Raw genomic sequence first — 16,214 nt, forward strand, 5'->3', positions numbered from 1 at the left:
CTGGATCCGCCTATGCATATAGGCCTACACTATAAACTTACACCGCGCCGCGTGCAGATTGCGATCAGTAACAAAACTTCAAAGGGTCTGTTCGATGAAAGACTAAAAACTCACATTATCATAATGTTCTGGCATTGTTGTTATCGGAGCATGCGCGCCACATCTATGTTTGCACGGTCGACCGGCTGCCCCGAAAGAATCAATAAGGCATCTAAATGTTCTATATCGCATCAAACAGCAGACTTCAGTGTCGTCATTATGTGCATTCAACCCAGCCCGGTACAGAGGCGATTTACAGCCATGTATAGGGTATAGGCTGCTGTAGATACTCGATAAAGGGTCTGCAAAAGGGGTTATTTTCACCAGGGGCTGCCGGCTGGTAAGAATATGATTTTTTATTTCCTGAACATTTTTTTTAAACGTAATTTATTTCAAGATAAACCCATTTATCATCCCATTTTTTTCGAAATTAAGCTTAATTCATATCCATTATTAGACGACTGTTTATGTTTAAATCATTAATGTTGTTCTATGGAGAAGTCAATGCATATAGGGGCACAGCTATTATTTAGCCCCCGCCCCCCTTAGGCCTATGCCCTCGTCCCTTTATTCCGTTTGCTTTGCTGATGATGTGGTCACTGTCTTAACGATGCATGTATAATATATTTTTTTATATTTTAATTATATTTATATTTAGGACCTATATGTAATTTTCTTCCCACTTTCTTCAAGGGGGGGGGGGTCTGTAAAAAGTACATCGGTCTGTGTCAGATTTTTTGTAGGCAGGTACTACCCAAATAAATGGAAAGATTTCACCTGAACAGTTCTTTTTTCCAAACGGTGTCCGAGTTCGCCCGCCGCCCCAGACTCCCCCCCCCCCCCCCCCCCGATGGTGCTGCCCCTAGCTGTAAATATAATGTTTTCGCTCTGTGCGACGTATAGGGTTCAAAAATCCCTACTTTCTACAAAATATGAAAAATAACTGGAATATTATCATGATATACGGATAGAGCATAGTCCTCCCCCAAAATTTTCCTAGGGGCTGCTGCGTGTATTATATTCCATATAGGCAGCACCCCCTGGAATTCTGGTTCTGGTTGGTATGACAAATTGGAGAAATGTCTGAGAAATGACAAACAATTTGCGTTGCTTGACAAGTTCCTTCGGACGACCTTATAGTGCACTGTAAAAAAAATTGTAAAAAAATTGTTAACCATAATTTTCAAGAATGTGACCTTAGTATTTTACTATTATCTGTAAGGGGGCCACTATATCACTATATTTCTATCTATATATCTTTTACTCTGTATTATATCTATTTATATATTTATATAATGGATTTGTAACTCTGTGTTTCACTGTAATTGTCCATATTATATTTGTTTGTAAAATTGAAAATGATCCAATATGTGTGGATTTTAGTTTGAAACTTGAAACTCTCCCTCTCCTCCCCCTGTTTTCCCGTTCTCCCCCTCTCTCCCTCTCTTAATTCCCATTTTCTCTCCACCCCACCCCCCCCCCCCTCTTTGGTGGTGGGGCAGGACTCGGAAAGGAGATACCAGTGCAGTAAATCTTTAGTATGGTCTCAAAGTGTGCATATAGCTATATCGATCTCACTCAGGCATTTATAGCCGCGCATTCAATCAATTCAATTCAAGAACCGTGAAAATAAAAGCTCCGGCTTCAGTCCCGACCCAGAATAACAAAACAATAAACGAAACAACAAAAGTATAGTACGTATCTCTGTCTGGTCCATGTTATAGGCAAAGTATAGGCTTCTCTTGAAAGATTACGAATGGGTGATTTTAAGAATACACAAAATAAAAATTGCATGGTTGTAGCACCGTTGTGGTATATTATGTGAATATAGGGCCTACATTAATTGGGATTGCTGAAATAGACTTTTGGATATATAAGTTGCAACGGGCAATAAAGCAGATCATTGTGTATATATATATATACGTAGGTGTTTTTCTTTAGTAACTTCAAACCTGGACTATAAACACAAGAGCCCGACCATCTTTAGAGAAAGAAACTGTACGGATAAACACGACCGCCCATAGGCCTAATTATGCTCAGAAAGGGGGTTATGGCAGAGGGGCTCGCTGTTGCTTGGGCCATGATAAATTTTCAAAAAATGCTATTTCGTTGCAAATTTCCACACTAGAATCTTATAGTTTAATATAAATATATATCAGGGGCCGGGGGAGCTGCAAATGGAGGGGGCTTCAGTCCCCCTCCACTTTTGCTGTTTATGCTATAATAAATCAGCCTTGTCATGTCAAACGTGCATGTATGTGTAGTGCCATCGTTATTTTTGTTTCGTCTTGTTCAGCATAAAAATGTTACCTTTCAAGTACACGACCCATTCCAACTGTCACGTATCATACAATCGCTGCATATTATTGAAGTCGTAGGGTCTTGTCAAACTCAAACTGGCTTTTCTCAGATTTCATGCGCTATAATAATATGTCCAGGCTGTGTAGAATGCAATTCAATTTCAATTTAGAAGGTGGGGGGCAATCGGGTGGTAATTTTTAAACTAATTTTGTACATGGTTTTGAGAAAAAAAAAGGTGGGGGCTGAAGCCAACGCCCCCCCCCCCTCCGCGGTCCCCGTTGGGGTGCTTTGGTTTTAAAATTTTGATAAAAATTCGAAATTTTTTTTTTACTTTACACTGATCGTTCGATTGTACCTTTGCGGTATATGGATACCACAAGAGGTAAGTCATTCGAGAGGGGGGGGGTTCTCCCTCAAATTCTCCTGGAGCGACGGCATTTTCTTCAAAATCCTCCCATCATTATTGTTTTTCTGCTGCATTTATGGAACAAGAGAATAACACGGGAGCGTTTCACGAAAGGACTTGTCGAACGTTTTATCCGACAGTTACCATAGTACCAGTGCTTTTTAGCCAATCAAATTCAAGGAAAGTTGTCAGATCTGACAAGTTGTCGGACGGAAATGTTGACGAAATGCTCCCCCGGTTTTCGTGGATTTGTATACATCTAAGTTTCACTTTCAGCGAACCTTCTTTTTAATAGGTAATAGTGAACAAGAAATTTCCGAAATTAAACTGACTTTTCCATCTTTTTTACACTTTAAAAAATATTGGGTAAAAAACGCTCCATGGGGGTAATTATGAGTCCAACCAACATTGTGCATTTCTTTTGGGCATTTTTATTTATCCAGTGTGATGAAAATTTTGCCCATTCTAAAGTAATTACTGCTTATTTTTTAACCTTACTGGACAATATGCTTCCCACATTGGGTAAAATACTGCCCAAAATTGGTTGGACACATAATTACCCTCGTGCTGGTTAAAATTGTACCCAATATTTTTACAGTGTATGATACTCGAGTATATTCAGGAATGGCTTGTTTCTGTATTGCAGTTGTAAAGTTTGTGATCGGTGTACGATGTCGTCATTGGTGTTCTTATATCATGTATATGGTGTTTTAAATCAGTTTGTAATAATGATATAATAATATTTCATTCTGTGTGATACTGTTCATTTCAATATTGTTTGCATAATTTGTATTTGTTCAAGTAATTGATTCGAATAATTTCAAAGTTTTGTTACTTGTAAATTGTATCGTATGAATTAGAATCGAGAGAAAAAAAATCTTCAAAAATATTTTATCTTCGATTAGAACCGCGCAGATATACGCGTATGCGCAGACATTTTTAACATGTTAAAGGGGCACTGCGCAGACTATCGGGCAGCACGGCGGCCCGCCATGATTAATATTCAATGAATGGCTTAATACTTAGGACTGGCTCATACTAAGTCATAGCATTTATTATACATATTTTGACATTTTATTTAGCTGGAAGTGTGAGGCTGGAGATGAGCGGTCCCCAAGGGAATATGTCCTCGCTGGCAGAGGAAGAGATTGACCCTAGGAACTGCTACCATGATGAGATGGTGAAACTCGTTGAGAATGGAGGTGCCATCATCATCGAAGTGAGACGACCTGATGAGATCGCGGCAACGGGGATGATGAACAGGGCTTGCCATATTCCTTGTGAGTTGGAGTTCTTAGTAAAAAAAAATCAGGGCCTTGGAACTGGGGGGGGGGTGGGTCTTCGGCCTCATCTGATTGATTTTTGCATGGTCAGCCCACGGTCAGCCCCCCCCCCCCCCCGACACTTTCGAAACCGTTCCACAGCCCCTTCTAGTTTGTACCCAGTTGTTGTGTGTCCGGACGATCAAGTTTAGAAATTAGAAACTCATTTTGAACAATTTACAAGCGAAGTTTCATCAATTTTTTGTACAAAATGTTAGGAAATATTATAGAGAACAAAATAGAAGATGATTACAACTATTGAATTCATACTTTTAGTGTAATCCAAAGACAAAAAAGAAGGCTTCAAAAATATAAAGTGTCCGCGGACATCCGACCCCCCATCCTACTAGAAATTGATGAAACTTCGCTTATTTTTTTCGAAATGGCTGTTTAAGATTCGTTCGTCCGGACACACAACAACTGCAAACACTTCTTTTCTATTAAAAACAGACAAACAAACAAAACAAGTTCTGGGGCCCTTTCATACAACTATGAAAAAGTGTCATTTGATAGGGTAACTTGACCAGGGAAACCTGTTCGGAAAACACTGCGGGATTTTCATATTAGTGAGTTTTGAGATATTTTCTTCTTGGTTAAGGAGCTTTAGAATATTTACCACAAAATAGGTCCCCCATCATATTGTGATTGGCTGTTAAGCCCTATACCCCAATTGATGTTGTATGTTCGGAAGGGTTGTACATTCGTAATTCCGAAGGTTCGTTATTCCGAAGGTTCGGATATTCCGAAGGTTCGTATTTCCGAAGGTTCGTGTTTCCGAAGGTTCGTAATTCCGAAGGTTCGTTAGTCCGAAAACGAAGTGAGGTTCGTAATTCCGAAGGTTCGTTAATCCGAAAAAGAAATGAGGTTCGTAATTCCGAAGGTTCGTTAGTCCGAAAACGAAATGATTAACTAACCTTATTTTTTTTTCGGATTAACGAACCTTCGGAACAACGAACCTTATTTCGTTTACGGATTAACGAACCTTCGGAACATCGAACCTTATTTCGTTTTCGGATTATCGAACATTCGGAATAATGAACCTTCGGAATAACGCCACAAATGTTCGGATTAACGAACCCTTTTACGTTTTCGGATTAACGAACATCGAGGTATAGGCAATTTACGTGTTTCTGAATTACGAACCTTCGGAATTACGAAGTGTAACCGTACCGTTGTACGTCGGCTCCGGATAAGATGTCGTCATTGGTGTTCTTATATCATGTATATGGTGTTTTAAATCAGTTTGTAATAATGATATAATAATATTTCATTCTGTGTGATACTGTTCATTTCAATATTGTTTGCATAATTTGTATTTGTTCAAGTAATTGATTCGAATAATTTCAAAGTTTTGTTACTTGTAAATTGTATCGTATGAATTAGAATCGAGAGAAAAAAAATCTTCAAAAATATTTTATCTTCGATTAGAACCGCGCAGATATACGCGTATGCGCAGACATTTTTAACATGTTAAAGGGGCACTGCGCAGACTATCGGGCAGCACGGCGGCCCGCCATGATTAATATTCAATGAATGGCTTAATACTTAGGACTGGCTCATACTAAGTCATAGCATTTATTATACATATTTTGACATTTTATTTAGCTGGAAGTGTGAGGCTGGAGATGAGCGGTCCCCAAGGGAATATGTCCTCGCTGGCAGAGGAAGAGATTGACCCTAGGAACTGCTACCATGATGAGATGGTGAAACTCGTTGAGAATGGAGGTGCCATCATCATCGAAGTGAGACGACCTGATGAGATCGCGGCAACGGGGATGATGAACAGGGCTTGCCATATTCCTTGTGAGTTGGAGTTCTTAGTAAAAAAAAATCAGGGCCTTGGAACTGGGGGGGGGGGGTGGGTCTTCGGCCTCATCTGATTGATTTTTGCATGGTCAGCCCACGGTCAGCCCCCCCCCCCCCGACACTTTCGAAACCGTTCCACAGCCCCTTCTAGTTTGTACCCAGTTGTTGTGTGTCCGGACGATCAAGTTTAGAAATTAGAAACTCATTTTGAACAATTTACAAGCGAAGTTTCATCAATTTTTTGTACAAAATGTTAGGAAATATTATAGAGAACAAAATAGAAGATGATTACAACTATTGAATTCATACTTTTAGTGTAATCCAAAGACAAAAAAGAAGGCTTCAAAAATATAAAGTGTCCGCGGACATCCGACCCCCCATCCTACTAGAAATTGATGAAACTTCGCTTATTTTTTTCGAAATGGCTGTTTAAGATTCGTTCGTCCGGACACACAACAACTGCAAACACTTCTTTTCTATTAAAAACAGACAAACAAACAAAACAAGTTCTGGGGCCCTTTCATACAACTATGAAAAAGTGTCATTTGATAGGGTAACTTGACCAGGGAAACCTGTTCGGAAAACACTGCGGGATTTTCATATTAGTGAGTTTTGAGATATTTTCTTCTTGGTTAAGGAGCTTTAGAATATTTACCACAAAATAGGTCCCCCATCATATTGTGATTGGCTGTTAAGCCCTATACCCCAATTGATGTTGTATGTTCGGAAGGGTTGTACATTCGTAATTCCGAAGGTTCGTTATTCCGAAGGTTCGGATATTCCGAAGGTTCGTATTTCCGAAGGTTCGTGTTTCCGAAGGTTCGTAATTCCGAAGGTTCGTTAGTCCGAAAACGAAGTGAGGTTCGTAATTCCGAAGGTTCGTTAATCCGAAAAAGAAATGAGGTTCGTAATTCCGAAGGTTCGTTAGTCCGAAAACGAAATGATTAACTAACCTTATTTTTTTTTCGGATTAACGAACCTTCGGAACAACGAACCTTATTTCGTTTACGGATTAACGAACCTTCGGAACATCGAACCTTATTTCGTTTTCGGATTATCGAACATTCGGAATAATGAACCTTCGGAATAACGCCACAAATGTTCGGATTAACGAACCCTTTTACGTTTTCGGATTAACGAACATCGAGGTATAGGCAATTTACGTGTTTCTGAATTACGAACCTTCGGAATTACGAAGTGTAACCGTACCGTTGTACGTCGGCTCCGGATAAGATGGCAATCTCAGAAACTTTGCGATCAATATCTCATAATCGATCGATTGAAAACACTTGCGGATCAAGCCGGCCCGTGCCTCCCCCCCCCCCCCCCTTTGAGAGGCACCATTAAATTTTGTAATGTAAATATGCCATTCTAACACAAGCGTGCCCCCTTTTTGAAAGCAGGGACTATTTTTTCATTTTATTCAATTTTTTGTTATGCTTTTCAATTTAGATGGTGGACGAAATGACCTTAAATCTTATGTGAAAACCTTTTTCTTTCTTTTTTCGCTTGTCAAATTTTCCGTTTGGTAAATCCTGAATCTGCCCCTGATTTAAAGTAATATCAGACAATATTAGATAGCACAAATTTTCCAAAAATATTATTATTTTTTTGCTATTCAATGCATGAATTTTGGGATTTAATCCAGAGCAAAGGATAATGTTTTTATCGGCTTTTTTTAATGTCCGGACATCGGAGGGCCAATCCTACAGGTTGAACTTGAATATTGCTGTGGACAACTGCAATTTTTTTTTTTTTTTTTAAACGTTTTTATTTAATATAATCATCTCATACACATATTACAAAACAGGTTTAATAACCATATAAAATAACAGTGAACAGTATGGATAGGTTACATTTTGATTTAAAAAAATACATACCAAAACAACAAAGGGAAAAAAAGAAACATAGAGAAACAATACAGGTCTGTTCGTCTACATTACCCAAAATCTAATAGACTCCATTTTTTAAAAAATCTATACATAGTAGAGTCCCTATAAGCAATACACTTTTCTGTTTGGTACACTTGTTTTAATTTACTGGTAAACAAGTCAAAACAAGGAAGGATATTAATATATCTACACAAATATAAAGTTTTCTTTGCTACAATAAGGCAATGATTCAATAACACATCTTGCTTGTTTTTAATTCCAAATAAAATCTCTTCATCCTTTACTTGGATAATTTCTTTTTTAAATTTAGTATGCCACCATCTTAGAAATTCATTCCAAAAATCTCGAGTATGCGAACATTCTGCAAACAGGTGTTCAATTGTTTCCTGTTCTTGTTTACAAAAAGAACACATCTCATTATCTACAACTTTCATTTTCTTTAACTTTGCATTTACTAGTAAGCATCTTGTATTTATTTTATATTGAAATATTCTTGTTCTTGTATCTGGAATAACTTTAAAAGGCAACTCGTAAATAAAACTAAAATCATCTTCACTTATATCATACCTTGATCTCCAATATATTTCAGAAGTAGGGGTTTGGTATTTATCTTCTTTTAATATCATATTTATGATCTTGGTTGACAATTTTGATATAAATATTTTTTTATTACCAAAAACTATATAAATATCTAACTTTTTAAACAGATGTCGCCTCTCCAAACAACGAGCTTTAACTGTCTGTGGAATAGCAGAAACAATTGAACGCCAAAGAAGATAGTTTTTAAAGCCAATTTGTTGCCACTTTATAAAAGGGATTAATTGACCATTTTCATCAAATAAATCTTGAATAAACCAAACACCAATATTGAACAATTCCTTCACAAAACAACTGACACCTGCTATTTTTATTTGTCTATTATTCCAAATAATACTTTCATGAGAAAATGCATCATGGTTACTCAGATCTCTTAACTCAAAATAGGCATATAAAACCTCTTTATAAAAAGAGGGTACAAATCTTAGTTTTAGACAATCTTTTTTATCAAAATTACAATAGAGTAAAAAGTGACCACCATATTTTCTTATAAAATGATTAAAATATATCTTCCATGAAGAAAGTCCTTCATCAAAAAATCTTACTATCCATTTTATTTTGAGTGCCTTAAACATTGAACGAATATCGATCATATTCAGTCCCCCTTTAGAATAAGGGGCAATCAGTGTTGACTTTTTTATATAGTTCTTTTTTCCATTCCATAAAAAGGCATGTATAATTTTCTCAAGTTCTTCCACCACATGTTCAGGGACAGACAAAACTGAGGCACAAAATATGAACTTTGACAATGCAAAAGTTTTTAAGATTTGTATCTTTCCTATCAGAGTAAGATTACGTTTTCGCCAAATATTTAGCAATACCTTTACATCCTTGATACATCTGTCAAAATTAAGCTTTAAAGCTAAATCAGTATCATAAGAAAAAAATATTCCAAGACCCTTAATTGGGTTTTCTGGCCACTCAATATCAAAATATTTATCTTGAGATTCTCTAAAGGAGCCCAACCACATGGCTTTACACTTATCTCTGTTTATTTTCAAACCAGAAAAAGAGGAAAATTTATCTATAACTGAAAAAGCTTTCTCTGCAGACTTTTTGTCCGCTAAAATCAATGTCGTGTCATCGGCATATTGGGCAAGTTTAATCATTTTTTCATTTATAAGAATACCTTTAATATCATCCCTTTGCCTTATCTTATTTGGACAACTGCAATTGCATGCTCTAACACCAAACAATAAAAAATGGCCGAACTTTTGAAATGTTCTCTTTTTTGGAAAATTTTTTTTAAGAATAGACTCGATCTTTTATGACATTGACAAAATGTGACACCCGATTTGAAACTTTCATGAATATAATATTTAATGATCGCGTTCAAACATTCGTCTTATTCTGTGTTACTATATTTTTCAAACATTCACCATGCACTTTGGTGATTTTTTTTTGAATTGGAATCACGTGAATTAGAGAAAATGATGTATATATTTATTTGGGGCTCGAAAAAAGAAAAGATAAAACGAAATGTTTGTATTAATTCATTCAATAAAGGAGGATTAGATATGATAGACTTAAATTCAAAATTATCTTCATTAAAACTTTCATGGATTTCAAAATATTTAAAATATGATGATCAACCATGGATGTACTTGTTCAAATTTTGGACAGCAAAGATAGGACCGATGCCCTTGTGTCTTCGTTTCAATTGTTCGAAAAAAGATATGTTAATTGTATGTATGAAAAAGCAAATTCCATCCTTTTATACAGATCTATTGTGCTCTTGGTATGACATACGATTTACTGAATATCACAATATTAATAGTATAAAACACGAAATTTTATGGTATAACAGTCATATAAAATTTGAAAGAAACCTTTTATATTTCAACAGATGGTCCGACCACAATATCTTTTATGTTCACCAATTATTACGTAATCATGCCTGGAAACCTTCAGAAGAAATTTTTGAAATAGTAGCATGTAAATCACTTTTAGTCGAGTTTGAATATTCAAAGCTAAAAAGAGCTGTCCCAGCTGAATGGACTGACAAATGTGACACCTTATCTTCAAAGCTTCCAGAAGATCTTTTTGAAATTAGTGGAGGAGATATTGTAAACTTAAAGAACATGAAATCAAAAGATTTTTATGTTTTACTTGTAACCAAAAAAAAGTCCGATCCACACATTATACAATACTGGCAATCTAAATTAGAATTACCAGTAAACTTTGATTGGCAAAATGTTTTTAATTTCAAACTAAAGTATTTAAAGTATAACAAGATTCGACAATACAACTTGAAAATGCTTCACAATTTATTACCCTTTAAATTCAATTTATGTCGTTGGAAATTAGCTAATGACACATCTTGTATGTTCTGTGAAGCAGAAGAAACTTTTGTTCATATTATGTTAGAATGTAATCCTGTTGCCAATTTTTGGATAAAGATAAAGAATTCTCTGCAATTTATGTTTAAAATTGCAATTCCTATTAACGAAACGACGTTGTTCATTGGATACAAAATTCACGATCGCAAGTTTACGTTGGTTAACTTGTTTATGATATTTGCACAGTATGCAATATTCAAATCTTATGTCATGTATAAGATGCAAGGAAGAGCTTTTAATATATATTCAATTTGGTATGAGTTTAAGAAAGATATACTTTTTTATGTAAAATGGCGATTTAAATCCAATGTTCATTTAATTCAAATGTTCAAAGAGCTTTAACCCTATAGAGAAATTTCATCTTTATCACATTTTAGATTAAATTGTTGATGTCTATAACAAAAAAAAAATAATAATAATGATCGCGTTCAAACATCCGTCTTATTCTGTGTTACTATATTTTTCAAACATTCACCATGCACTTTGGTGATTTTTTTAATGTCCGGACGTTGGAAGGCCAATCCTACAGGTTGAACTTGAATATTGCTGTGGACAACTGCAATTGCATGCTCTAACACCAAACAATAAAAAATGGCCGAACTTTTGAAATGTTCTCTTTTTTGGAAATTTTTTTTTAAGAATAGACTCGATCTTTTATGACATTGACAAAATGTGACACCCGATTTGAAACTTTCATGAATATAATATTTAATGATCGCGTTCAAACATTCGTCTTATTCTGTGTTACTATATTTTTCAAACATTCACCATGCACTTTGGTGATTTTTTTTTAAGCTTTCAGAAAAAGCTATTAAGGGTGATTGAATTTCTTTTAGAATCAAATCTTTATGAGCCTTAGGTATAAAATTTTATAATTTTTTGTTTCAGTGGATGAATTGAAAGAAGCGTTGAGTTTACCCGACGATGATCTAAAAGAAAAGTACGGAGTGGACAAACCTAACCCCGATGGGTCTAATGTTGTATTCACCTGTCGAAGTGGAAGAAGGAGTCTCATTGCGTTAGAGACAGCAAAGGACTTTGGATACACAAAGTAAGTTTTCTCTTAATCAGAAAGTTTTCGCTCCGCGGCGCAAGACAGACTCAAGAACACAGTAAATGTATTGAAAATACCCGTCATAATGACGATAAACAACTGGAAGGTCTTTGTCGAAAATTGGTAAACTGAACAGCAGTTTCGTCCTGAGTTTCGGAGCTGACGAAAATTATGTCGTTTGACCAGAGTCCAGGACAAAACTTCCGTCTTGATTCACCAATTTTCGACAAAGACTTCTCGGTTGTTCATTGTCATGGAGGGCATAAGATAATATACATTTTTGTTAAATGTTCATGCGTCCATCGTGTGTCGTGGAGCGAAACTACATATTGTTTCCTGGTGCAGTCTAATGAAATGAAAGTGCTAATGTACAGTTGGATATAAATATTGTTAGATAGATAGATAGATAGATAGATAGATAGGTAGATAGATAGATAGATAGATAGATAGATAGATAGATAGATAGATAGATAGATAGATAGATAGATAGATAGATAGATAGATAGATAGATAGTTAGATATAGATAAATGGGTGGATCATAATCCTTTCCATAAAGATAAAGAAATTAGTATCAGTTAACTATGAACGATTGGAGCTAAAATGTAAAAATATTGATGCATCACGTACCATTTTCATCGTACACTATCAATCCTTCTCAATCTTGATAATTATTCTGTTCTATTTACAGAGCAAGGCACTACCCAGGCGGCTGGAACAGTTGGGTTGAGAAAAACAAGCTCTGAATATCACAACAGCATCAGCTATATAGGGTCTCAAAATGCCTTGAAAATCACCCGAATTACAAACACTAATAATAGTGAAAAACGGTGCATGACGAAAAGGGTTGAACATTGACATTGTACCAAACATTATTGCTATTCGACCCTTTCAATGGGTGATTATTTCATTTTTAGTGTTTTAAGTATATTTTTAATCTAAAATTTCCGAACTTTCCACATCACTTCCATAACCGTGTGGTTGTCCTTTTTCCTATCATTTTGAGTGTTGGTTATGGGAAATTGGTTATGAATACTTTATTTTGATAAATTTGGTATTTGTTTCAATGTTTTTTCATGGGCGCATTACAAGAAACTGGCAATCAGTTGCAAGTCAATATCAGATTGGAGGTGCCGTGGCCGAGTGGTCTGAGGCGCTTGATTGAGGATCGGGGTTCGATTCCCGGCACAGTACTTATGCCCTTGAGTAAGGCATTTTTTTATCCACATTGCTGTTTATCGCACATGAAATAAATGAAAATGCTATATATGCATTATGAACACCGATGTGTGGACTTGTTTTAAAAAATGATAATAATAAAAAAATGAAAATGAAATAAAATCCAGAATCAGCCACAAGTCAATCGCAAATTTTCAGTTGATTACTATAATCTGCATTTTGCAGTAGAAGATAACTATTGTTCTATATGCAATATAATATTAATTTCAAATTTCTGATTGATCATTGCAATCAATCATTTCTTTCAACACCCCTTTAAATTTCTAGGATTTGAAATAAATCCAGATTGGCTGTGGATTGGGACCAGTCTAATATTGGATTTAATTTTAATCCGGTATATTATCTTTTCAATCTCAAAAGATTTTAATTCAAATCTTGTTGCTTTATATTTAAATCCATGCACACGGTTTAAATCTGAATCCAATACAGTATTCGGCTACATTATTCCAGCCGAATCTATGTAAAATCCTTGGAATTTACATTGTATTTTAGTTACAGAGTCAATAAATTATGGTATAGTAATAATAGTGTAGGTACCAGCATGAATATCCATGGTTGATGTATCGTGATAAATTGTATTCAAGCATCAATGTTAAGTTTTAAAGGCGGGGGTTTGGCATGGATATATGTATTACCAGTGGGTTTGATAACCCCAGAGTATGAGCTGCATCGCACAATATATCGCAAAAATGAAGTTCATAATTCTTATATGCGATGTCTTTAACCGTCATTTTCAGGGTGATACATTCGTCTGAGACGTCTTCCATTGCATGCTACCATGGACCTATCACATGCTACAGAGAAGTTTAGAAACCAATCTCTGGAATTTTTGTTCATTATGCGAGCCCAATAATCAATTTGGCGTTAAAGAGTTAAATTAGAGGTTAAAAATATAAATTAGAGGACTTGCGAGTGTGAACCTCGTCGGAACTTTACACTAATTAATGCACACCATACGACTGTCCTATCAGGGTAAATTTAAATGAATTAGGATGCTTTTCGGTGATAAATTTCAAGTAAAACAATATTACTAACTAATGTATATTACAATACTACTACTATTACTACTGCTATGCTAGTACTATACTAAGGTACACAGCAAAAACTGTGGTGTTAACAGGTACATAGAGGACCACACCAGCTATTTTACACCAGTGTTGAATTGACAGTGTTAGTTTAACACCTGTAGGTGTTATTACAACACCTTTGGTTGTTACATTTACACTCTTTGGTGTTATGTTCAATCTCTAGGGTGTAATTTTAACACCCCAGGGTGTGGTCCTCTATAAACACCAACTGGTGTCAGTTTTAACACCACAGTTTTTACAGTGTACTACTATGCTACTATATACTACCCTTGTCCTACTTCTACTAATACTACTACGTTACTATACTATGTACTTTTACTATGCCGCTACTTTTACCATTGCAGTATTAGGATCATAATAAATGTTGCTGTTTTTATACCGTTTGTGTATATACTGTACAACAATATAATATATCAGCACTGATGTGTTTTGTAGTGTAGATCACATTGTTACATATTCATTAAGATAATTATCTCATCCAACTTTTAGTTTTAATAATGTATGCACTGCAATGCGTGTAAAATGTCGAGTCTCATTTTACAATCGTCAGCTGATCGTAGTTGGTAAACTAGCTACCACTATTCTATTCAACCCAATTACTATTTATTTTTCATAATTATCAAACACTTCAATAATTTGATGGATTTTCTCTTAATCTGTCCTTTAATCGCTTTATTGAAATACTTTTTACATTCTATAATATTAATTTTACTTGCTTGTTTTTCTTTTGCTGTCCGTATGAAAACGAACTTTTACAATACTAACCGGCATAAGCTCCCTCTGCAGTCGTGTCTGCTTCAAACTTTTATTTTCTTAGTATGAATTTTATGATTAGGCCTATATATGTGACATGTTATGTAGAACTTTGTGTATCCTATATAACACATAATTCCAATTTGCAGTGAAATGTCAAGAACATTGCTTATTTATTTCTGTTTATTTCAGGTATCGTGATAAGGGAATATTTTAAACAAGTGTATGTATATACTTGTACATGTAATTCTTTTATAAGCACCTATTTTGTGTCAAAACATGCAGCATGTACAAATCATAAATGCAGGATTTTGTGTATAGAGTTGAGCTTCTGTTTAATTCCACATCGAAGTACATGGTTTTTTTTTAATCATATTAAGATTGAGAATAAAATGCAATAATTTTAAGGCACACTGAAACATAGAAGATAATTTTATCTTATATTATGAAGGTAAATAAAGTAAATTTTGTATAATATGTATTTTATTAAAACTGCATATGTTTTTTTATTTGATTATTTGTATGATCGTTTTTATTTTTATCAGTATTTCGTACCAGGTCATAAAATTACATGGTCCCGTTTACACGAATTGATGATTCTTTTTGTAAATGAACTTGAATTGGTGTTGCGGCGTCCTTCAAAATGTGGCCGTCATTCCAGTATGTACAAAATTGTTCTTGACATGTGAACAGTGGCGTAACTATTGGGAGGGGCACCCCCCCCCCCCCCCATCGGCTGGCAAAAAAAAAAAAAAAAGGAAGGAGAAAAAGAGGGAGAAAGGAAGATGAAAGTAGTGGGAAAGAAAAATATTGTATATTATAATATGTTATATTATTATTTTATATTACATATAAGAATTTTTGTCATAACTTTATGAAATATTTTTGGCTCAGTGCCCATGTGTTCATCGTTCCTGGTGCTCGCATTGTCTGTTTAACGAGATATATAATCCTGTTGTGCTAAAGCATATTGATTTATTAAAACAAAATAATGTTACACAAGATTTTTTGGAAATATTTTTATCCGCTTCTTACTTACCTTTAATATCTAAACCCACACGCGTAGTCAATGAATCCGCTTCGCTTATTGATAATATTTTCTGTAACGTTCTTCCCCCACCCGATTCCTTCATATTACTCTCTGATATCACTGATCACTTCCCTGTCTCGACTAATTTCTCTTTAAAAGACAGATTCAATAACATATATAGCCGTCCATTAAAACGTAGAATAACACACGAAAATATAGCTCGTCTGGGTGCTAGTTTAGACGATGTTGATTGGTCTTGTGTCTTTGATAATAATGACGTTAACTTGTCCTTTGAAAACTTTATGAACATTTTTAATTTACACTTTGACACCCATATTCCAAAACTTAGA

At 35.1% G+C, this 16,214-nt stretch overlaps 1 protein-coding gene across 1 annotated transcript; it reads left to right on the forward strand.

Moving 5' to 3' along the window:
- Positions 1 to 224: 224 nt before the first annotated feature.
- On the forward strand, positions 225 to 15,343 carry LOC129279143 (rhodanese domain-containing protein CG4456-like). The gene is made up of 5 exons (XM_064111122.1): positions 225 to 379; positions 3,829 to 4,026; positions 5,674 to 5,871; positions 11,591 to 11,753; positions 12,446 to 15,343. Exons 2-5 carry the CDS (start codon positions 3,849 to 3,851, stop codon positions 12,498 to 12,500), a joined length of 594 nt encoding a protein of 197 aa, XP_063967192.1. The 5' UTR covers positions 225 to 379; positions 3,829 to 3,848; the 3' UTR covers positions 12,501 to 15,343.
- Positions 15,344 to 16,214: the final 871 nt, after the last annotated feature.

The sequence above is a fragment of the Lytechinus pictus genome, chromosome 16 (genome assembly GCF_037042905.1).
Source record: "Lytechinus pictus isolate F3 Inbred chromosome 16, Lp3.0, whole genome shotgun sequence".
Lineage (NCBI taxonomy): Eukaryota > Metazoa > Echinodermata > Echinoidea > Temnopleuroida > Toxopneustidae > Lytechinus > Lytechinus pictus.